This window comes from Mustela lutreola, chromosome 7 (assembly GCF_030435805.1).
Source record: "Mustela lutreola isolate mMusLut2 chromosome 7, mMusLut2.pri, whole genome shotgun sequence".
Lineage (NCBI taxonomy): Eukaryota > Metazoa > Chordata > Mammalia > Carnivora > Mustelidae > Mustela > Mustela lutreola.
The window spans coordinates 141,585,600-141,602,472 of NC_081296.1; the positions used below are offsets into that span (position 1 = coordinate 141,585,600).

The window sequence follows — 16,873 nt, forward strand, 5'->3', positions numbered from 1 at the left end:
CTGTGCCCTCTCTTACAATGGAAAATGAAAAATTGGCTGTGCTACTATAATTAGCTTACAATAATAGAAAAAAGAAACATCTAATCAAAATCAGATTGCATAAATGCAGAATAATTATAAATCCATGTAAATGACTAAATCACAGAGTAACAGAGAGCTGGCAGGGGTTGGCTACTGTGTGAAACCCAGTAAGAACTGAATGGATAAAAAATAGGTCTTTATATCACCTAATTTGTGTGTATTTTTAGAAATAACTTAATACTATATTCAAGAGAATTTAAATTATTAGAATATATTCTGAGTAATTAGGCACTTATCAGATTTTTAATAATAGAAGTCTTGTTTGAGGAATACTGAGTATGATAAATGTTTATATGCAACTGAAACTGACTAAAGATATTATTTTTTATAATATTCAAATGGAACCGGAAAAGAACATTAAGTCATACAACCGTATTATCTTTTATATACAGATGTCTCCTATGAAACACAGTTGCACTTCAAGTTAACAGAAACATAAAAATAAAGCATGCCCTCCCAAAAGCTCTTTAGATAAAGAAAGCTGGAGAAACTGAGTAGTTTGCTTCTTTACAAACCAATGACTAACAAGTTATAAATTTTGGAAATTTAAACAAAGCTTAAAATATATCTATGAAAAGGGAGGCTATAATTTTAACAAATGTACAATGGCTTCAACAGTGCTTTTTTTTTCCTATGAAGCTTTTGTTTACATACTAACTTTATGAACATGCTCAGGTCAGAACAAGCTAACACTGTATTAAGGCTTCATGTTCTGTTCCTAATAAAAATCCACCAAGAGAATAGATTCTCTGCATCTTTGGACTTGGCAAGTAGGATCACTTCAAAAGAAACAAATTTTATTCAGAGCATAAACAGTTCAGGAAAAATTATACTAAAAAGTATTTAGCTTAAGGTTTCAGTGAAAAACTTAGTAATATCTTAAGGTGTAATAATCTACTAAAGCATCTTCAAAAACCAAAACATAAAGAAGCATACATTACCAATGGTTTATAAAGATTAAGAATATACTAAATTTGTACAAATATCCTTAGCATACATAACAATTTTACATATATCTCATTTAAGATTAAAATCATAATGTAGTTATCCTTTAGGTCCAAAGTGAAATGTGCTTTTAATTAATAATCCTACTTTTATTCTGTGTTGACTATTAATTTTTTTCTAATTAATATAAACTGAGGAGCATATCAATGAAATATGCCATCACATGAATTATGATTAAACACGAAGTCATCTCATCATATCCAACTCCCAGGTCATAATTAATTATATCTAACAGAATGGTTTTGTCATGATTTCAAGAAAACAGTTACTTTCTGACAAAATAAACAAGATTGGAGGCTGGATCTCAGGCTTAATGGTACTGGCCATGAGAGCGCATCTCTAAAAATAAAAGAAAAAAAATTAAGGTACCTGGTATTTCTCAGTTTTGAACATTTGATCGCTATTGCCTATAAAAATTACATTTCATTACATAAAACCATTTTTTTTAGGCAGGAGAATTTCAAACAGGTGATGCACAACAGGAAGATGAGTAAAATTAAGATACTGATTTAAAGAAAAGGACACTTGAAACATCTCCCTGAAGCCACAAATGGTGGACAAAATACACACGGGCAAGACGCTGATAAAAGGCATGAGAAATCAATGGGATCCTCTAACTCATCCTTTCAATAAAATTCCTTGCTACACTGCACAAACTGTATAAAGACTGCTCAGATAGGAAACTGCTAATCATTCTTTTTTTTTTTTTTAAGATTTTATTTATTTATTTGACAGACAGAGATCACAAGTAGGCAGCGAGAAAGGAGGAAGCAGACTCCCTGCGGAGCAGAGAGCCTGATGTGGGGCTTGATCCCAGGACTCTAGGATCATGACCTGAGCTGAAGGCAGAGGCTTTAACCCCCTGAGCCACCCAGCTGCCCCTGCTAATGCATTCTTGATGCTACTCATTTTACTTATGTACTTTGGAAAAAGGTAGTTACTAAGACAGATCATCTGCAGGCTTTTCCAGTTCCAACAACGGAGGCCTCTTAAATTTCTTGATTTCCTTCTTTGGATCCCCCTCCCACCTCCGTTAATTCTGCATCCTCTAAGCCTAACCTTAGCACACTGTTAAACGAGCTCTCTCTTTCCTAGTATTAACTCTTAAGACAGGCAGGGGCTACAAGAGCAAAGTCAGACACAAGAAAGGCAGCTTTATAAAGTGCTTTTCCGAAGGCTATCGGAGGGTGTGCTTGCTTCAGTGTGCCCCACATACCAGAAGGCTGCTGAAGGAACATCCATCTCCATGCCTCACTTAAGTGCTCTAGAAAACGTGCTTATTTCTGATGTGAGGAGTACTCTGTTCACAATGCTACTTCAATGAATACATTATTCTACTTTTAAGAGCAAGACCTTTAAGACTAGTTTCCTGGATAGCCGCCACCCTTATTATTATGAATGGTACCTACGAGTCCCTGAGGAAACATGAGTTTTCACCCTGACAGAAAGACCTCTTTCTATTTCTGCTTATGGGTTAACAGACTTGTTTCTCCACAGACCAGTGGTCAGCACACTTTTTCTACAGCAGGTCAGAAAATAAGTACCTTAGGCTGTGCAGGCCATATGGTCAGATGTGATTCAAGAATGCCACTGCAGCATGGAAGCAGCCACAAAAAACATGTAACATATATTTACTTTATTTCATTTATAAAAATAAGCATCAAGCTGAATGGATTTACCCCCAGGCCATAGTTTGCTGCCCCTGTCCACCACCAAAAGCCTCTGGCTTCCAAAAACCTTTTAAACTATTGTACTACCATGGTAATCAAGTCACTATGCTATTTGTAAGTGAACGTTTCAATACTGAGAAACGGTCCTTTTTCCTGGGATGTTCAACACTATGCTAGGTTTTTTGAACAGGAGAAAAATTAGGAAAGAGCAGGAAGAGGCCTGGTAAGCAAAGACAGAGGTCTCTACTGCTTGGCAGCAGTAAAATAGATTTATTCGCCAACATATTTTACTGACATGGCCATTATCCTCTAGTTCTGACTCAACACCACATGCCTTAATTCATTAAGTCTCCACTCTCACTGCCTAATCCCCAGGGTCAGGTGAACCTTCCAAAAGTGAATGCACAAGTTCATATTCTACTATGATTTCATCATCTGCTCACATTTTCTTTCAAAGAGATGTTTTCCTTTTCTTGGTAAAACCTACAACATGACAACAATACTGACCACATTACAAATGATCGGGTACATAAAAAGACAAGACACAGAATGGGAGAAAATATTTGTAATTTTTATCTAACAAATTTATCTTAAATACCAAAAAAACTGATACCTCAATAATGATGCAATTTTAGAGAGTGAGCACAAGATTTGGATACACTTCACGAAAGAAGATATATGTATAACCAAATAACACATCAAAAGATGTCCATCATCCTTACTCATAAGAGAAATGCAAATGTAAACCACAATAAGATACAACCACTGGGGCCAAAATGTTAAAGGCCAACAATAACAAATGGGGACATTTATGGACAAGCACAATTCATATACACTGCTGTGAGTACGTAAAACCACTTTTGAAAACAAGTAAGTTTTATTAACAATGGCCCAAATCTGGAAACAACACAAATGCCATCAGATGAATGGATACACAATATACATATTCATATACAATGGAATAATACTCCGCACAAAAAGAATAAACTAATCCATGCAACATGATGAACTCAAAAGCATCCTATCAGGTGCAAAAGGCCATATTGGGACTGTCTTAATCCGGACTCCTAGAAGAGGGAGAACCATAATGGCGGAATGTATGCAGGGGCTGCCTGGCGTGGGCTAGAGGAGGGAGAACCATAATGACGGAACCTATGCAGGGGCTGCCTGGCGTGGGCTAGAGGAGTGGGGGACTGCAATGGGGGCAACAAAGAATCTTTTGAAGATGCCAGAAATGTTCTGCATCTCCACTGTAGTAATTCAAAGGTGTGCACATCTGTTACAGCTCAACTGATCGCACACGTTAAATGGATGTGATTTATCATACCTACATTTTAGATCAATAAAATTGATTCAAAAACAAAGAAGAAAAAAAGACCGGTCAGGTAAGAGTCTAAGCCGATCATTGCGTATGAAACAGCACGTAGTCAGCGGAATTCCCACAAAATACGAATCATGATTTTGGAGAGTGAGTGATATTTGTTTTGGTTTTTGTGTTTCTTCATTTTTAAAAGTACTATGTGTCATCAGATTCAAAAGTAGTATATTAAATGAAGAAAAGTTCCCTGACTCCCCAGAGACAGCCACTGTGCTCTTCTGAATCATTTTTATGTACACTTGTTCTGTAACAATTGAATCCCTCTTCTCAAACACACTTTCTAAAACTTCTTTTGCTTACTAAGTAGCTTAACTTTTCACATCAATAATAAAGATGCACCAAGTTCTAAATATTATACTAAGTTTTATGTACTATCATTTCTTTCAGGGGTTCTCTAACAACAGACATGTAGATTGTTTAAAGTCTTACAAAATTACTGACAAAGCTACAATGAATGCTCATGTACATGTATCTTTACCAGTTTATAAAATCTGTAGATTAAAAGCCATTGACATTTTTGGTCTACAGTTCTAAAGTACACTCCAGGAGCATTTAATCTTAAGACCTTTTCCAATAATAGACATACTCCAATTTCAAAGATGAAAAAGATCTCAACTTTTTTTAATTTGCAATTTAAAAAATTATAATAAAGCTTAACTGTTTGCCTCTGATTGCAAACCACTTGTATTTTTTAACTCTTGACTTTTCTAGTTATTAATCTTTATCTTACTGATGATTTGAAGTGCTTATTGTGGCAAAGACTGATGACTGACCTCCCTTCCCCTTCCATAATATAACATTCCCTCACTGAATCTTGGCTGGGCCTATGTCGGCCTAGTTAGAGACATTCCCTAGCTAGTCTCTCCTGCAGCTAGAAATTGCCATGTGACGATGAATGGGCCCACAGGAGAGAGAAAGTGACAGGCCCATGTTTCAAGTCACAACGTGAAAGATACAGGCTAACGGTCCTTACATTGTTTTAGCAACATTTCTCTTCCTGTTTTTCAGATAAATCTCGATGATAGAAGCTGTCACTAGGGATCAGGAGGGAAGTGACATGTGGAAGGTAACAGAACCAACCCACCTGCTGGGGACAGCTCCCCTTAAACTGAGAGACGTGTAAGCTTCTCTCTTATTTCAGGGACTGACTGGTGAGGGGCTGGGGGTGGGGGGCGGGTATCTTCCACGGTAGAATCCAACCTGTATTTCAGTTAATGCATACATTAACCAAATTTAACTTAGGATCTTAAAAATGTTAATGTCAGAAAGTAGGTAATCTAGGCTAGTACTTCACTGAATTCTTTACAACAGAGACAAGCAAGAAACAAACTGGATATCTCAACCGGTCCCTGTTATCTTGTACAACATTCCTAGAGCAGTTGGGGCATCCAAACTTTTTAAAAAATAATATACCAATATACCAGAAGTCTTTCCACAGTAACAGCAATAAACTTCTGAGCATTGTCCAGGGGATGAGTTTGGAGAAAATACAAGTTGGTCTAGGTTTTTCATTTATAATATTTGGGGAGGCAAAACATACACTATCAACTCCTGCCAGATAAAGTATAAACTAGGACAAGCTTCCATAAAGCAATGGACAGTATATGTCAAAGCCCCAAAATGTTTATTCCCCTCGATGATTCCCTTCAACATATTTATCCTAAGGAAATAACCATAGCTGTACTGAAAGGTTTATGTAACGGAGGTCCAGCAGAGAGTTTACTACAACAGGAAATATCAGGGATCATCATGAAGATTAACAATGCGGTTAACTGGTTAAATAAATTTATGTTAACAAAGGTTATTAACATTAATAGCAATGCTTAGTTATGTAATTGACTTATTATTGTCAGGCACTATTCTAATTGCTTTGCACATTTTAATTGATATAATTCTCACCATAAGCCTGTAAGTATTATTATTACTGAGGCTTTGATAAATGAGAAAACTGATGCAAGGGAGAAAAAATAACTTGACCAAGGTCACACAGCTAGTGAGTAGTAGAGCATGGACTGGAAGCTGGGAAGTTTGAGTCTACAGTCTACTATGCTACACTGCCTTTCATGGAGATTTAAGAGATAAAATAACTTGCCATCGCCTAAACAAGTTAAAAACCATAACATGAGTAAATAACACATGTGCTAAGTGAAAAAAGCAAGATATAAAGCTCATACAGTAGCACAAAAGTCACACATCATGATCCCAATTCTATTTCAGAAAAGTATATAAATGTATGCATTAAAAAAGACAGGAAGGAAAGAAATCATAAAGTTTCAATAGTCAATATTTCTAAGTGATAAAATTATAGATGGCTTACTTTTCATTATATTTTCTAATATTTCTAAACTTTTTTTTTTTTTTTAATTTAATTGGTACAGACCAAGTGAGAAAGAGATAGAGAGAGAGCCCAAGCACAAGCCAGGAAACAGCAGGCAGGGGAGAAGCAGGGTCCCCACTGAACAAGGAGCCTGATGTGCAGCTTGATCCCAGGATTCTGGGCTCATGGCCTAAGCCAAAGGCAGATGCTTAACTGACTGAGCCACCCACACAGCCTTAAACTTGTATTTGTGTTAAAAGAATGGGAAATGCACTTTCTAATTTTATCAAAAGGAAGAATATATCCCAAAATCCATTAATATTTCCTCCTTTTAGCTGTAATGAAGGATTTTTACTGCTTCAATAAAAATAAACATTTACTTTCATTTGTATATCCTTTGTGTTGCACTTCACCCCAAAATAAAACAAAATTCAGTATTTTTAATATTCAAAAATAACAATAAAGAACACTGAAGGAGAAGATCCAAGCTGCTGCAAAATGAATCTAACGTTTTGTTTAGATGAGTGAAAATGATCTGCCATAACAAGGGGCACTGAGATACAGACTCAGATCTCTTTTACCTACTTTATATTTACAGTAACAAGGAAAAGTTCCTATAATGTACTACAAATGCTAAGAATAGTACATAATATATATAACCTTTTAAAACACCAGGTCTAACTCTAATAAAAATCACTGAAAGTAGGGGCGCCTGGGTGGCTCAGTGGGTTAAAGCCTCTGCCTTCAGCTCAGGTCATGATCCCAGGGTCCTGGGATCGAGCCCCACATCCGGCTCTCTGCTCTCTCTCTGCCTACTTGTAATCTCTCTTTCCCTCTGTCAACTAAATAAATAAAATCTTAAAAAAAAAATCACTGAAAGTATTATAAATCATATAAGCCCCTGCTCTTTAAAGTAAAAAATTTAAAAGTCTCCAAATCATATTTCTGCTTAATAATGCATAGCTGTTATAAGCCACTTAATAAAAAGAGCAATAGGGTACTGCCAAGATTTAAGACTTTTTCTACAGCTGACCATATTTTCAAGTTGATAAGTTCTGTAGCAAAGCAGATTATCTCAAAGAATACCTTCTTTGTCAATCCTCACATAGCAATGAAACAAAAGATAACCTTAGAAAAATTCAATTCACACATCACTTTTTAAACCTCTAATGCATTAATGAAATTAAGACTCAAATTCATCAAAGGAATACCATCTATGAGAATTTATATGTATACATATATTATTTTTAACCACAGATATAAACTTGTTCTCATTTCTTGTATGTTACAGTTTATTTTTTACATGAAAATTTTATGTAACTTTATATATACTTTTTCAAAGCATATCCTCATCACTGACCACCACTAATTTCGTATACAGAAAACACACATAAATTTTCCTGCTTTATCAGACCTTATCTAGAATATTTCCTCTGAGATGAGCTACATATTAAGAGTTTAATTATCAACTATACAGGCATCATTACATCAATATATTAGTCTTAATTTATAAGAGGAAGCTGAGATTAACATAAAAATTGAGAAGTGATCACCAAGTTTCCTAGAAAAAGCTTAACAGATATAAGACACAACTTTAAGGCTACCCAGACTCAGTCTCCTGTGTGACTTATCTGGGCACTAAGCACAGCTTGCTTTATTAATTGTAATTGCAATTTAATTCAGAGTATAGTAGGAAATCAGCTGAAAACATATGAGTCCACTAAAGGACTGTTGAAAAGAAAATTAACCTTTATGACGTGGTTAAAAAAAAAGCAATAGGTCACAATGATGGACTTAAGAAATTCTTAGATAGTAATCAGATAGTAATCTGTCACTTCCATCATTTGAGCCTTTTTTTTTTTTTCATGGAAGTGAAGTCTGTAAGTAAGAAAATCACCCAAATTTTTCCAACCAAGTTCTAAGTTACATACTTATAATTCAGCTTTTAAAATTATAATTAACAATTATGCCTCCTGAGTATGTGTAATGAAAATATTTTCTTCTGCTGAAAAACTTTCTAATAAAATAGCATATTCAGTGAATCTTTCCACCATGTCTAATGTTATCTGGTAACCGTGAAATGCTAGTTAAAATTCAACAGAGATATAAGGATTCTCAGGGTTTAATATAGGAAATGGATGTGGTTATCTAGTAGGACACCACAAAGTAAATATGTAGAAAGTAGTTAAGGAAAACTACCTAAGCTTAGAATTAAACAGTGCCTGACTGCAAGTTTCCTTGAATCCAAAAAAGCTATACCTCTGCTTAAACAACCAATTATAATCTATACATGCGTACATATGCAAACAATTATATGTACTCAAACATACACGTGTGAATGCTTATATAAGTGTTTTATATAAGAGTATTACGTGTATATATACATTTTCACATATAAAGATTTAAAAATTTTTCAACTGAAGAAGCTAAATTTGGGGAAAAAATCCTTTCTAAATATTCCACACTTTCAGGGGATATTATGACTAACTTTATTAAGATTTTATTTATTTATTTGAGAAAAAGAATGAGAGAGAGAAAAGGCACGCATGGGGGGGGGGGGGCCGAGGGAGAAGCAGGCTTCCCCCCTGAGCAGGGAGCCCAATGTAGGGCTTGATACCAGGACTCAGGGAACATGCCCTGACCCAAAGGCAGACACTTAATGCCTGAGCCACCCAGGCACCACAATATCATGACTAACTTTAACATCTGAGTACCCAAATTCATTTACCCCAAGTCATCTTACCACTGTTAATTATAATCATGTAGAAATTAAACCATGCAACAAAAATATTCTAGTGGAATGTTATAAAAATCAGTGTCTCTACCAATTCCTTTAAGTTCAACTGTAGCCCATCTTCAGGATCTTTTCTGGTCAACTTCATTTGCTATGGAACATGTGTACACTGACCCCTGTGGCTTGTTTTGTGCTCCTTATCACAATACATTCAGTGTGGCAGCACCCAGCTACCACAGGTCAGTAACTAGCTACCAGAAAGCAGGTAAGAAAAAAATCCAAATTTCAAGACAACAGCATCCTGAATATCCACCCACAGATGCTAAAGTCACCTCCAGGCTTCATCCTCAGAGCTGTGTAGAGAGTTCATATATACATATTTTCAATATTCTGCAAGTGGATTAAGGATGGCATTTTACAATGAAGGTTCTCTTAGCAAGTTTTTCGAGTAAATTAGGTTTTTATAGAGGAAAATCATCTACGCATCATCGTATGCTTGATTTGACAGAGGTGCAAAAATCCAAAACAGATCAAAATTAAGTCTTTTATTTTAGCAAATCTGCTACCACAGACCCAATGGGCAATGGTGATGGTCACTGTGATTTTATATGCACAAACTGACAAATCTTCTGTTCCAAAGACTTTGGGGATTAACCTGAGAGAAATAGTGATAGAAAGACATTAATTGCATATATTTGCAACTAAAAAAAGTATCACTATTTTAACTCAAAGCAAGTAACTAAACTGAAGACCCTCCTAATAAATGTCCTTACTTTTTCAAATTACAAACGCAAAAGCAAAAGCACTCTAAAATTTAAATGTTTTGTTGCCTCCTCTTTTATTTACAATAACTATATATGTGAATGTTATAAATATTTCAGTGACCATTTTCAAGTTACCATAAAATTTGCTAAAGATAATCATTTTCATCAATATACATACCTAACAGTTGTTAACCTTCTGGAAACAATAAGGATTTTTACAAAATGGGATGAGTCAACAAACAGCCCATGAAGCTGGGCGCCTCACACCATACAGCCTTCTAGCCAAAGTGTCACGTGCATTATCATCTTTATAAATGAAATAGTTATAAACAGGGATGAACAAGACCACAGTGAGCAAATGTTATGCTTTCAACTGTGTTTTTTTAATAACATTTTCTTCATTGTATTTACTTAAATTGTTATTAATCTGCATTCTGAACACAAGAAAAATGGATTAGAGAAACAGAAGACCAAAGCAGTAATAAATACTGTCTTTAAGATACAAAACATATATCTGCGTGGATATTAATAACATATTTATACACATATGAACAGGAAAAAGAAAAAACCTGATGGCGTTATTGATAGTCATACAGAGCCATGGCACTGCAGAGTGCTATATGAGGATTATAGTAAGTCAGTTTCAGGTGACAGACACTGAAGTAAAATACAGAATACCCAAAAGAAAGAATCTGTAGTAATACACCATGAGAAAGTATTTATGCCTTTCCTGAAGCCAGCGAATTCAAAGAAATTAAAGTCTAATCAAAATAACTTTTGAAACATCAACAATTCCCCTCATGGTATAAGTGCCAAGGATAAGTGAATTGCCCGAACCACTGTAAGAGAACACTAAAGCATGAACATTTATTAATACTTTTAGCTACCTTTCAGTAATAGACATGCTAAAAAAAAAAATGCAGAATGCTGAGAGAAAAATAGAAAATGGGAAAACAAGTCAAATTTTCCTCACACATAGGACATATCCTATAAGAAGTGCTCTTATGCATAGTTCCAAATGAAGCTATCTCACAAAAGAAGAGCAATCACTGTCACCCATTATCTACTGCATTATAGTTTTGTTATCACCAAGATTACATAAGGCCTGCATACCAAGTTCATCGTGCAAACTGCTGCCGCCTACAGCAGATGCATTGTCATGTGAGGCTTCTAAGTGGATACTCCCATTTCTCACCAGCAAGGACGCACTAGCACTGAGCACTGCAGCCTGGGAAGGGGGGCGGGACTGGACTTTGACCTGGGCTGTGGACTGCTGGCCTTGCTGACCATCTTGAAGGCTAGGAGAAAACATGGATTGGGGAGACATTACAGGGAAGAAAAGAGAAAACAATAGCTAGAATGAAGTCAATACAGAAAACTGATTTTGAAATGTAACTTGATTTTTTCAGTGTAACCTAAGAAAGAGCTAACAAACTTTGTAAAATATACAGATTATACTGTTGTCTTAAATCTTCTGGTCCTTAGAAATCTGATGCATAGTGATGAACACAGCAAACATTTAATGTATATGTAAGCTAATCAACCTGTGACTTTTTCCCACCACAAGCCAACAAAATTTTAGTACAAGGACAAAGAAAGCAGCAAAGAAACACAAGCACATTAAATATATGTGGGTTGTAGCTGGTCCCTAATAAATAAATCCTCTTTTTCAGTTTAAATATGAACTTTTATTTATAACTTTATAATAATTCTAGAATTGTGCTTTCAAATATTCTGGCATCTCAAATTCACAATAAAACAAAGTTTTTATGCACTTGAAAACCAAAGAATCTTTATCAAATGCAACCAAGGTGACAATTTTGAATCAAAAGAATCACAAACTAGTACAAGAGAAACAGTAACAAACACCAACTCAACCAAGTGAAATATGAATGACGCTGGGATGCTGGAAGTGTGATTAATTTATAAAGTATTTTCTTCTATGAAAAGCCTACATATTTCGTAAAGAAGGCCACAGGCTCTATCTACATGTTACTACCTTCTCCAATCCATTTCATTGTTTCATTAACAAGGATCCATTATTTTAGAAAATCTTAAGAGTAATTTGAAAACCAGTAATTTCTCAAGGGATATTACAGTCTTTTTAAAATCTTACAGATTTTTAAAATACGTAGTATTTTATTATAATTTTGTCACTTATTAAAATTATTTATAAAGATCATCTAAATATCTAAAAATTTGTAACTAAGAAACTGTATTCTTAACTCATATTTTAGATGTTTATTTTAAAATACTATGAATTTTAACGTTCTTAGTATAATACTCAAATTTAAAGTGATGAAACTCATGGAAATATTTTCAGTATACAGTATTTCATTCTCTACATGACACTCAAAGTAAATCCGCATTTTGTTATTAAATTAGAACTTCTAAAAAAAAAAAAAGAAAATGGTGCTTTGGATGACCTCATTAAATTACTTTATCATTTTCTTTAGTATCAACTCCTTTTTAATGTTTTGAATTCAATACAATGGTTTCTCTAATGCCTATGAAACAAACTCATCTGTACAGACTGTGAAAAGAGCTGTAATTTGAAGTAGCCATGTAATAAAAGACTAACTAGAAAATACTGTTTATGTTGCTTAAGCCTACGGTTATAGCAACAAAAATCCACTCTGGAATTACACTGTCTTCATATGGTAACCACATGTGACCACCTACTCAAATTTTACTTCCTCAGTCCCTCTAAGTACATCGTAAGTGCTCAATAGCCACATAAACAGCTAGCAGCTACCATAGCTAAAAGCTGCCAGAGTGGACAGAAGCTGGTAACAAGCATCCACCACACTGCACAGTACAAATTATATAGTATTTCCACCACCATATAAAGTTCTATTACCCATCACTACCTGGAACATTCACATTTCAGGCTTCTTTTAGGGCCAAAGAAAAGTATACACTCTAAGTAGAGCAGAGGAATGTACAGAACACATGAAAAAAACCAAGTCTACCCAATGTTGACTTGTCAATGCTTATTTGCATTCTTTAAGCCATAACTATGAAAGTATTCATTTGATAACTTCTTTGGAGTAGAATCTTTGTACAATCAACATAAATCAAGAGATGATCTTGGGAACTGATATTATTAAATATGGTGGTATCTTCTATATATACATAGTAAGTCTGTTACTCCTCCTCAAAATTTATCTCAAGTTATCCACAAACCTTATAAAAATGATCAAATTGCACAAGGGAGAAAATTCTGATGAATAAAACATTTAAGTAGTTCAAATACTAGGTCCCTTTTGATTCAGAAGACATTAAAAATTTTATACAATATGTACTCAACAAATTTTTCTTTACTTTGTTGTTTTCCCTTCAAGTCAAAAACGAGATGCTATACGACAGATGTATTTTAATGTGAACACATCTGAGAATACAGTAATCCTCAACATATCCAAATATACAAAAAGGTTTTCAAAATAGCCAGTAATACATGGGAATCAATTCCAGAAAAAGAAACCAAGGAAACAACTGAAAATCTATGTGGCCATCAAGTTTTTGAACAACAAAAGCTAGTCGTAAATGCTACGTCCCTTGAATTCCTGTTTTCAGAATCCTTCAACAACAAAAATGACTGTCATTTTTGCAGAAGTTAGCGGGAAAACTACTCCTGGTGGGTTGTACTTCACCTAACTAGTAACTAACAGGAACTACTATTTTTTAAAGTACCAATTATATATCAAAACATAGCAAAAGGAAAAGGTAGGAATTTAGGTCTATCGGCTATGAACAGCATCACTGACATGCACTCTTATAATGAACATTTCCAGTTCAAATACCTGGTCCTGGTCTTTCCTCCCTCCGTACTACTGTAGTATTCGGCACACTCTGTCTTACGTTATTGTTTTCTATGTGTCTCCACAACTAAAAAATAAACCCTAAGAGTCTGCCTTACTCTTATGAACCTCCAGATTCCAGAGAACATTCAAGAGATTGTTTTAAACACAGTACACAAACAACAAATATTTGGTGGATTTATTCCTGAGCACCATGAAAGGATCCCTATGAATTTCTAACCATGAACTGACTGTTAATACTACTATGAACTTCTTTGATTACAGATCTTTCAATCTTATAATACTTTAAAAAAAAAAAAACTTAGGAATATAATAAACTTTTTTCCTTTCCCCAAAATGTACTAATTTCTTTTCATTCCAGACCATTAACTAGAGTTCTAAAAGATATATTTGGGTTGATAAAAATAGATAAATATGGAACTCTTAGTTTTATAAAATTTCTAAATATTAATCTTTGCTTTTATCTCTAGTAACCAAGAACTGGCAAGGGCCTAGAAAACCTACGTACAAGGCTAACTTAATGAAAAAAAAAAAAAACCACTTTTAAAAATAAAATTCTGAAATAGGACATTCTAACAATTATTTTAAAAATTTGCAAATTCCCTTCATGAAGAAATTTATGATTCATTTACAATCCTTAGAGGCCTATATTTTACCAAGTTGCTTTTGATTGTCAAATACTTAAACTATTCATTAAAGTTTAAAATAAGTTAGTACATTTTTCAAATACATAATTATAATTATCACTCCTATTCCATTTTATTTTGACAAGTAAGTTTTTCAAGTTTTTCATGGCCATACCATCCATATTTACTTAAAGATGAGATTATTATATAACTCAAACTGAGAATTAACACCAATTTACTCTACCTGAATTTTTTTTGCAATTAAAAAAAGATTTTATCAAATTGGTCTTTCTCCTAATTCCTCTAAGCTAAATTTTGTCATATTTCATCCACGATGAAGTCAGCCTATTTAAGATACATGCAAACTTTATACTGGAAATATCCTGGAACCTTAACAAAATCTACATGCTGACTACTAGATGACTTTCGAAAACCTCTAACGTGAGCCCTTTACAGGGAAGCTTCATACCATATCCTCAGTTGAATGGTGACGTATTTAAAACCCTACAAAATTCTACATAATTGGCTAGAGTCAGAACATAGTTCTTTAATATTCCACCAGGCAAAGAAAAAAAGTAATTTGTCTGCATTTGTTTGGTGAGTGGAATCCAGGAGCCTCATTTGTGCCAAAGAATGAAAGGATTTGTAAAGACTAAAAAGAAAATGTTAAATAAAAGGATTAAGAAAGATCAATATGGAGTAAGGAAGCAAACATGTCTATGGCAAGTATTATTCAAGGGGCAAAATGAAGCAGTTAGAAAAAAACAAAACCAAAAGTGAAACGAAATGCTGAGCTCTTTCTGCAGGTTGGGCCCAGACCCCCCAATCCAGCAGCAGAAGGAAAAACTACTCCAGGGAGCAAAGGAAAAGAAGGGAAGGGCATGGAGAAGGGAGGGTTTACAAAAAGCAGCAGAGCTCAGAAAAGTGTCTAGACCAAATCTTTTTTTAACTGGTGCCTTCCCGTTTTTACATTTTAAATGTTGGTTTAACTAATACACACTACTTTTAACAGAATTATGTATTACTGCAGGATTAATTTGGAACATGACCTACTGAAGATGAAGCACCCAACTGTAATGTAAAATCCAGAAGAATAAGCAAGTCTTAAATCCCAGGGAACTATAAAAGCAAACATTTTGTTAATCTCAAGAATAAGATTTTACCAAGAGAAGAGCTCTGGCTCTTCTTATCTATTGTGCATTTAATAGCAGTTATGTCATCAAATGCTCTTCCTTTTGAATGTCAAATTAAAATGTAGGAAAACAATTTGGTGGTGTTTTTCAACACATACATTAATAAAAGCATAAAAGCATAGGTATAACAGATGTGCTGCTTAAGCAAGCACATGTAAAGCATTTTTGTTCATATTTGTCTTTGTAAAATAAAAGACAAATCTTTTGTCTCATAAGACACACTTGAGAATAAAACACTAACATTTTAATCAAAAACTATTCCTAATATTATAAATTGGTGCTTTCTCAATTAGGAGTATTAGAAAAAGTAAAAATGTCTTCAGTACTATCCAGAGGTTGAGAAATTCAACGCAGATATATGCAAATATACAGAAATACCCAATTGACCATACTTTACCATTAATGGAGTATTTTAGTTCCATGTCATTTACCAGGTCCTAGTAATTATGAAATAAAGGACACCAATTTTTAAGTAATACAAAATACATATTCTAGTGAAATAAAATAATCAAGCTGGCTTATCAAGCTAAGGGCAATTATCTGTATTCCTCAACAAGCTCCCTGCTCGGTCCATATTTGTTCCTATTATATTGTCAAGATGTTGGGAGGAAAGATGCTGCATTAGCATTAATTTAGAGCAGAAAAAAAATGAAAAGCTAACTTAAGGCATCTGTTTACATTTATATAACTGCACTCAAGTGATTTTACTGTTTAAAATTGACTAAACCAATCTGATCGTTTTGTTCAAACAGTGCAACGTAAGGCATGCATAATGCAACAAGCTCATGTGACATGCAAAGAAAAGCTCAGAGAACTGAAAACTACAGGAGAGGAACGGGAGGAAAGAGAAAAGGCCATCTGAATGCTTTTTTGGGACTGACAGAACAGGTTAGAAGGTCTGTTACAGGCATGCTAAGCTTGGTGGAATTTTAAAATACCATACCTTAGGGGTGATCCGATGAGCAATGTAGGAGGGGTAGGGTTACTCCCTGCATTGTGCCGGCGCCGAACTGCCTGGCGCCTAAATGTGCTGCGTTCGCGGCGAAAGGACACTGCCTCCTCGCTGGCCTGTGCCGCTGCATCAAGATAGACTTAGGTCAAATAGAAGCCTAGGTCACAGATGTACATAGCAGCTGAGCCTGCCTGTCCCCTGACTTCCCACCCTCAAAGGTAAAGGGAACTCGTCTAGGTGAGCCAAACAGTTTTCATACATAAGCGGTTAATCTATTGTAGTCAGGAATACACAAAATGTACATGTCATTTATTTAAATTGTTTCTTTAAAA

The 16,873-nt window shown here is 34.7% G+C and overlaps 1 protein-coding gene across 5 annotated transcripts in view; it reads right to left on the reverse strand.

Annotated features, from left to right (window-relative positions):
- The window catches only part of PCNX1 (pecanex 1), a 160,532-nt gene that overhangs the window by 70,169 nt on the left and 73,490 nt on the right, over positions 1-16,873 (reverse strand). For 3 of the 5 annotated variants that reach the window (XM_059182932.1, XM_059182931.1, XM_059182933.1), the window contains exons 7-8: positions 16,533-16,665; positions 11,063-11,247 (exon numbers count right to left, since the gene is read on the reverse strand). The exons of the other annotated variants lie outside the window; for them this stretch is intronic. In XM_059182932.1, the coding sequence (XP_059038915.1) occupies positions 11,063-11,247; positions 16,533-16,665 (318 nt within the window). The remainder of the gene's footprint in view (positions 1-11,062; positions 11,248-16,532; positions 16,666-16,873) is intronic. 5 annotated transcript variants of the gene reach the window in all.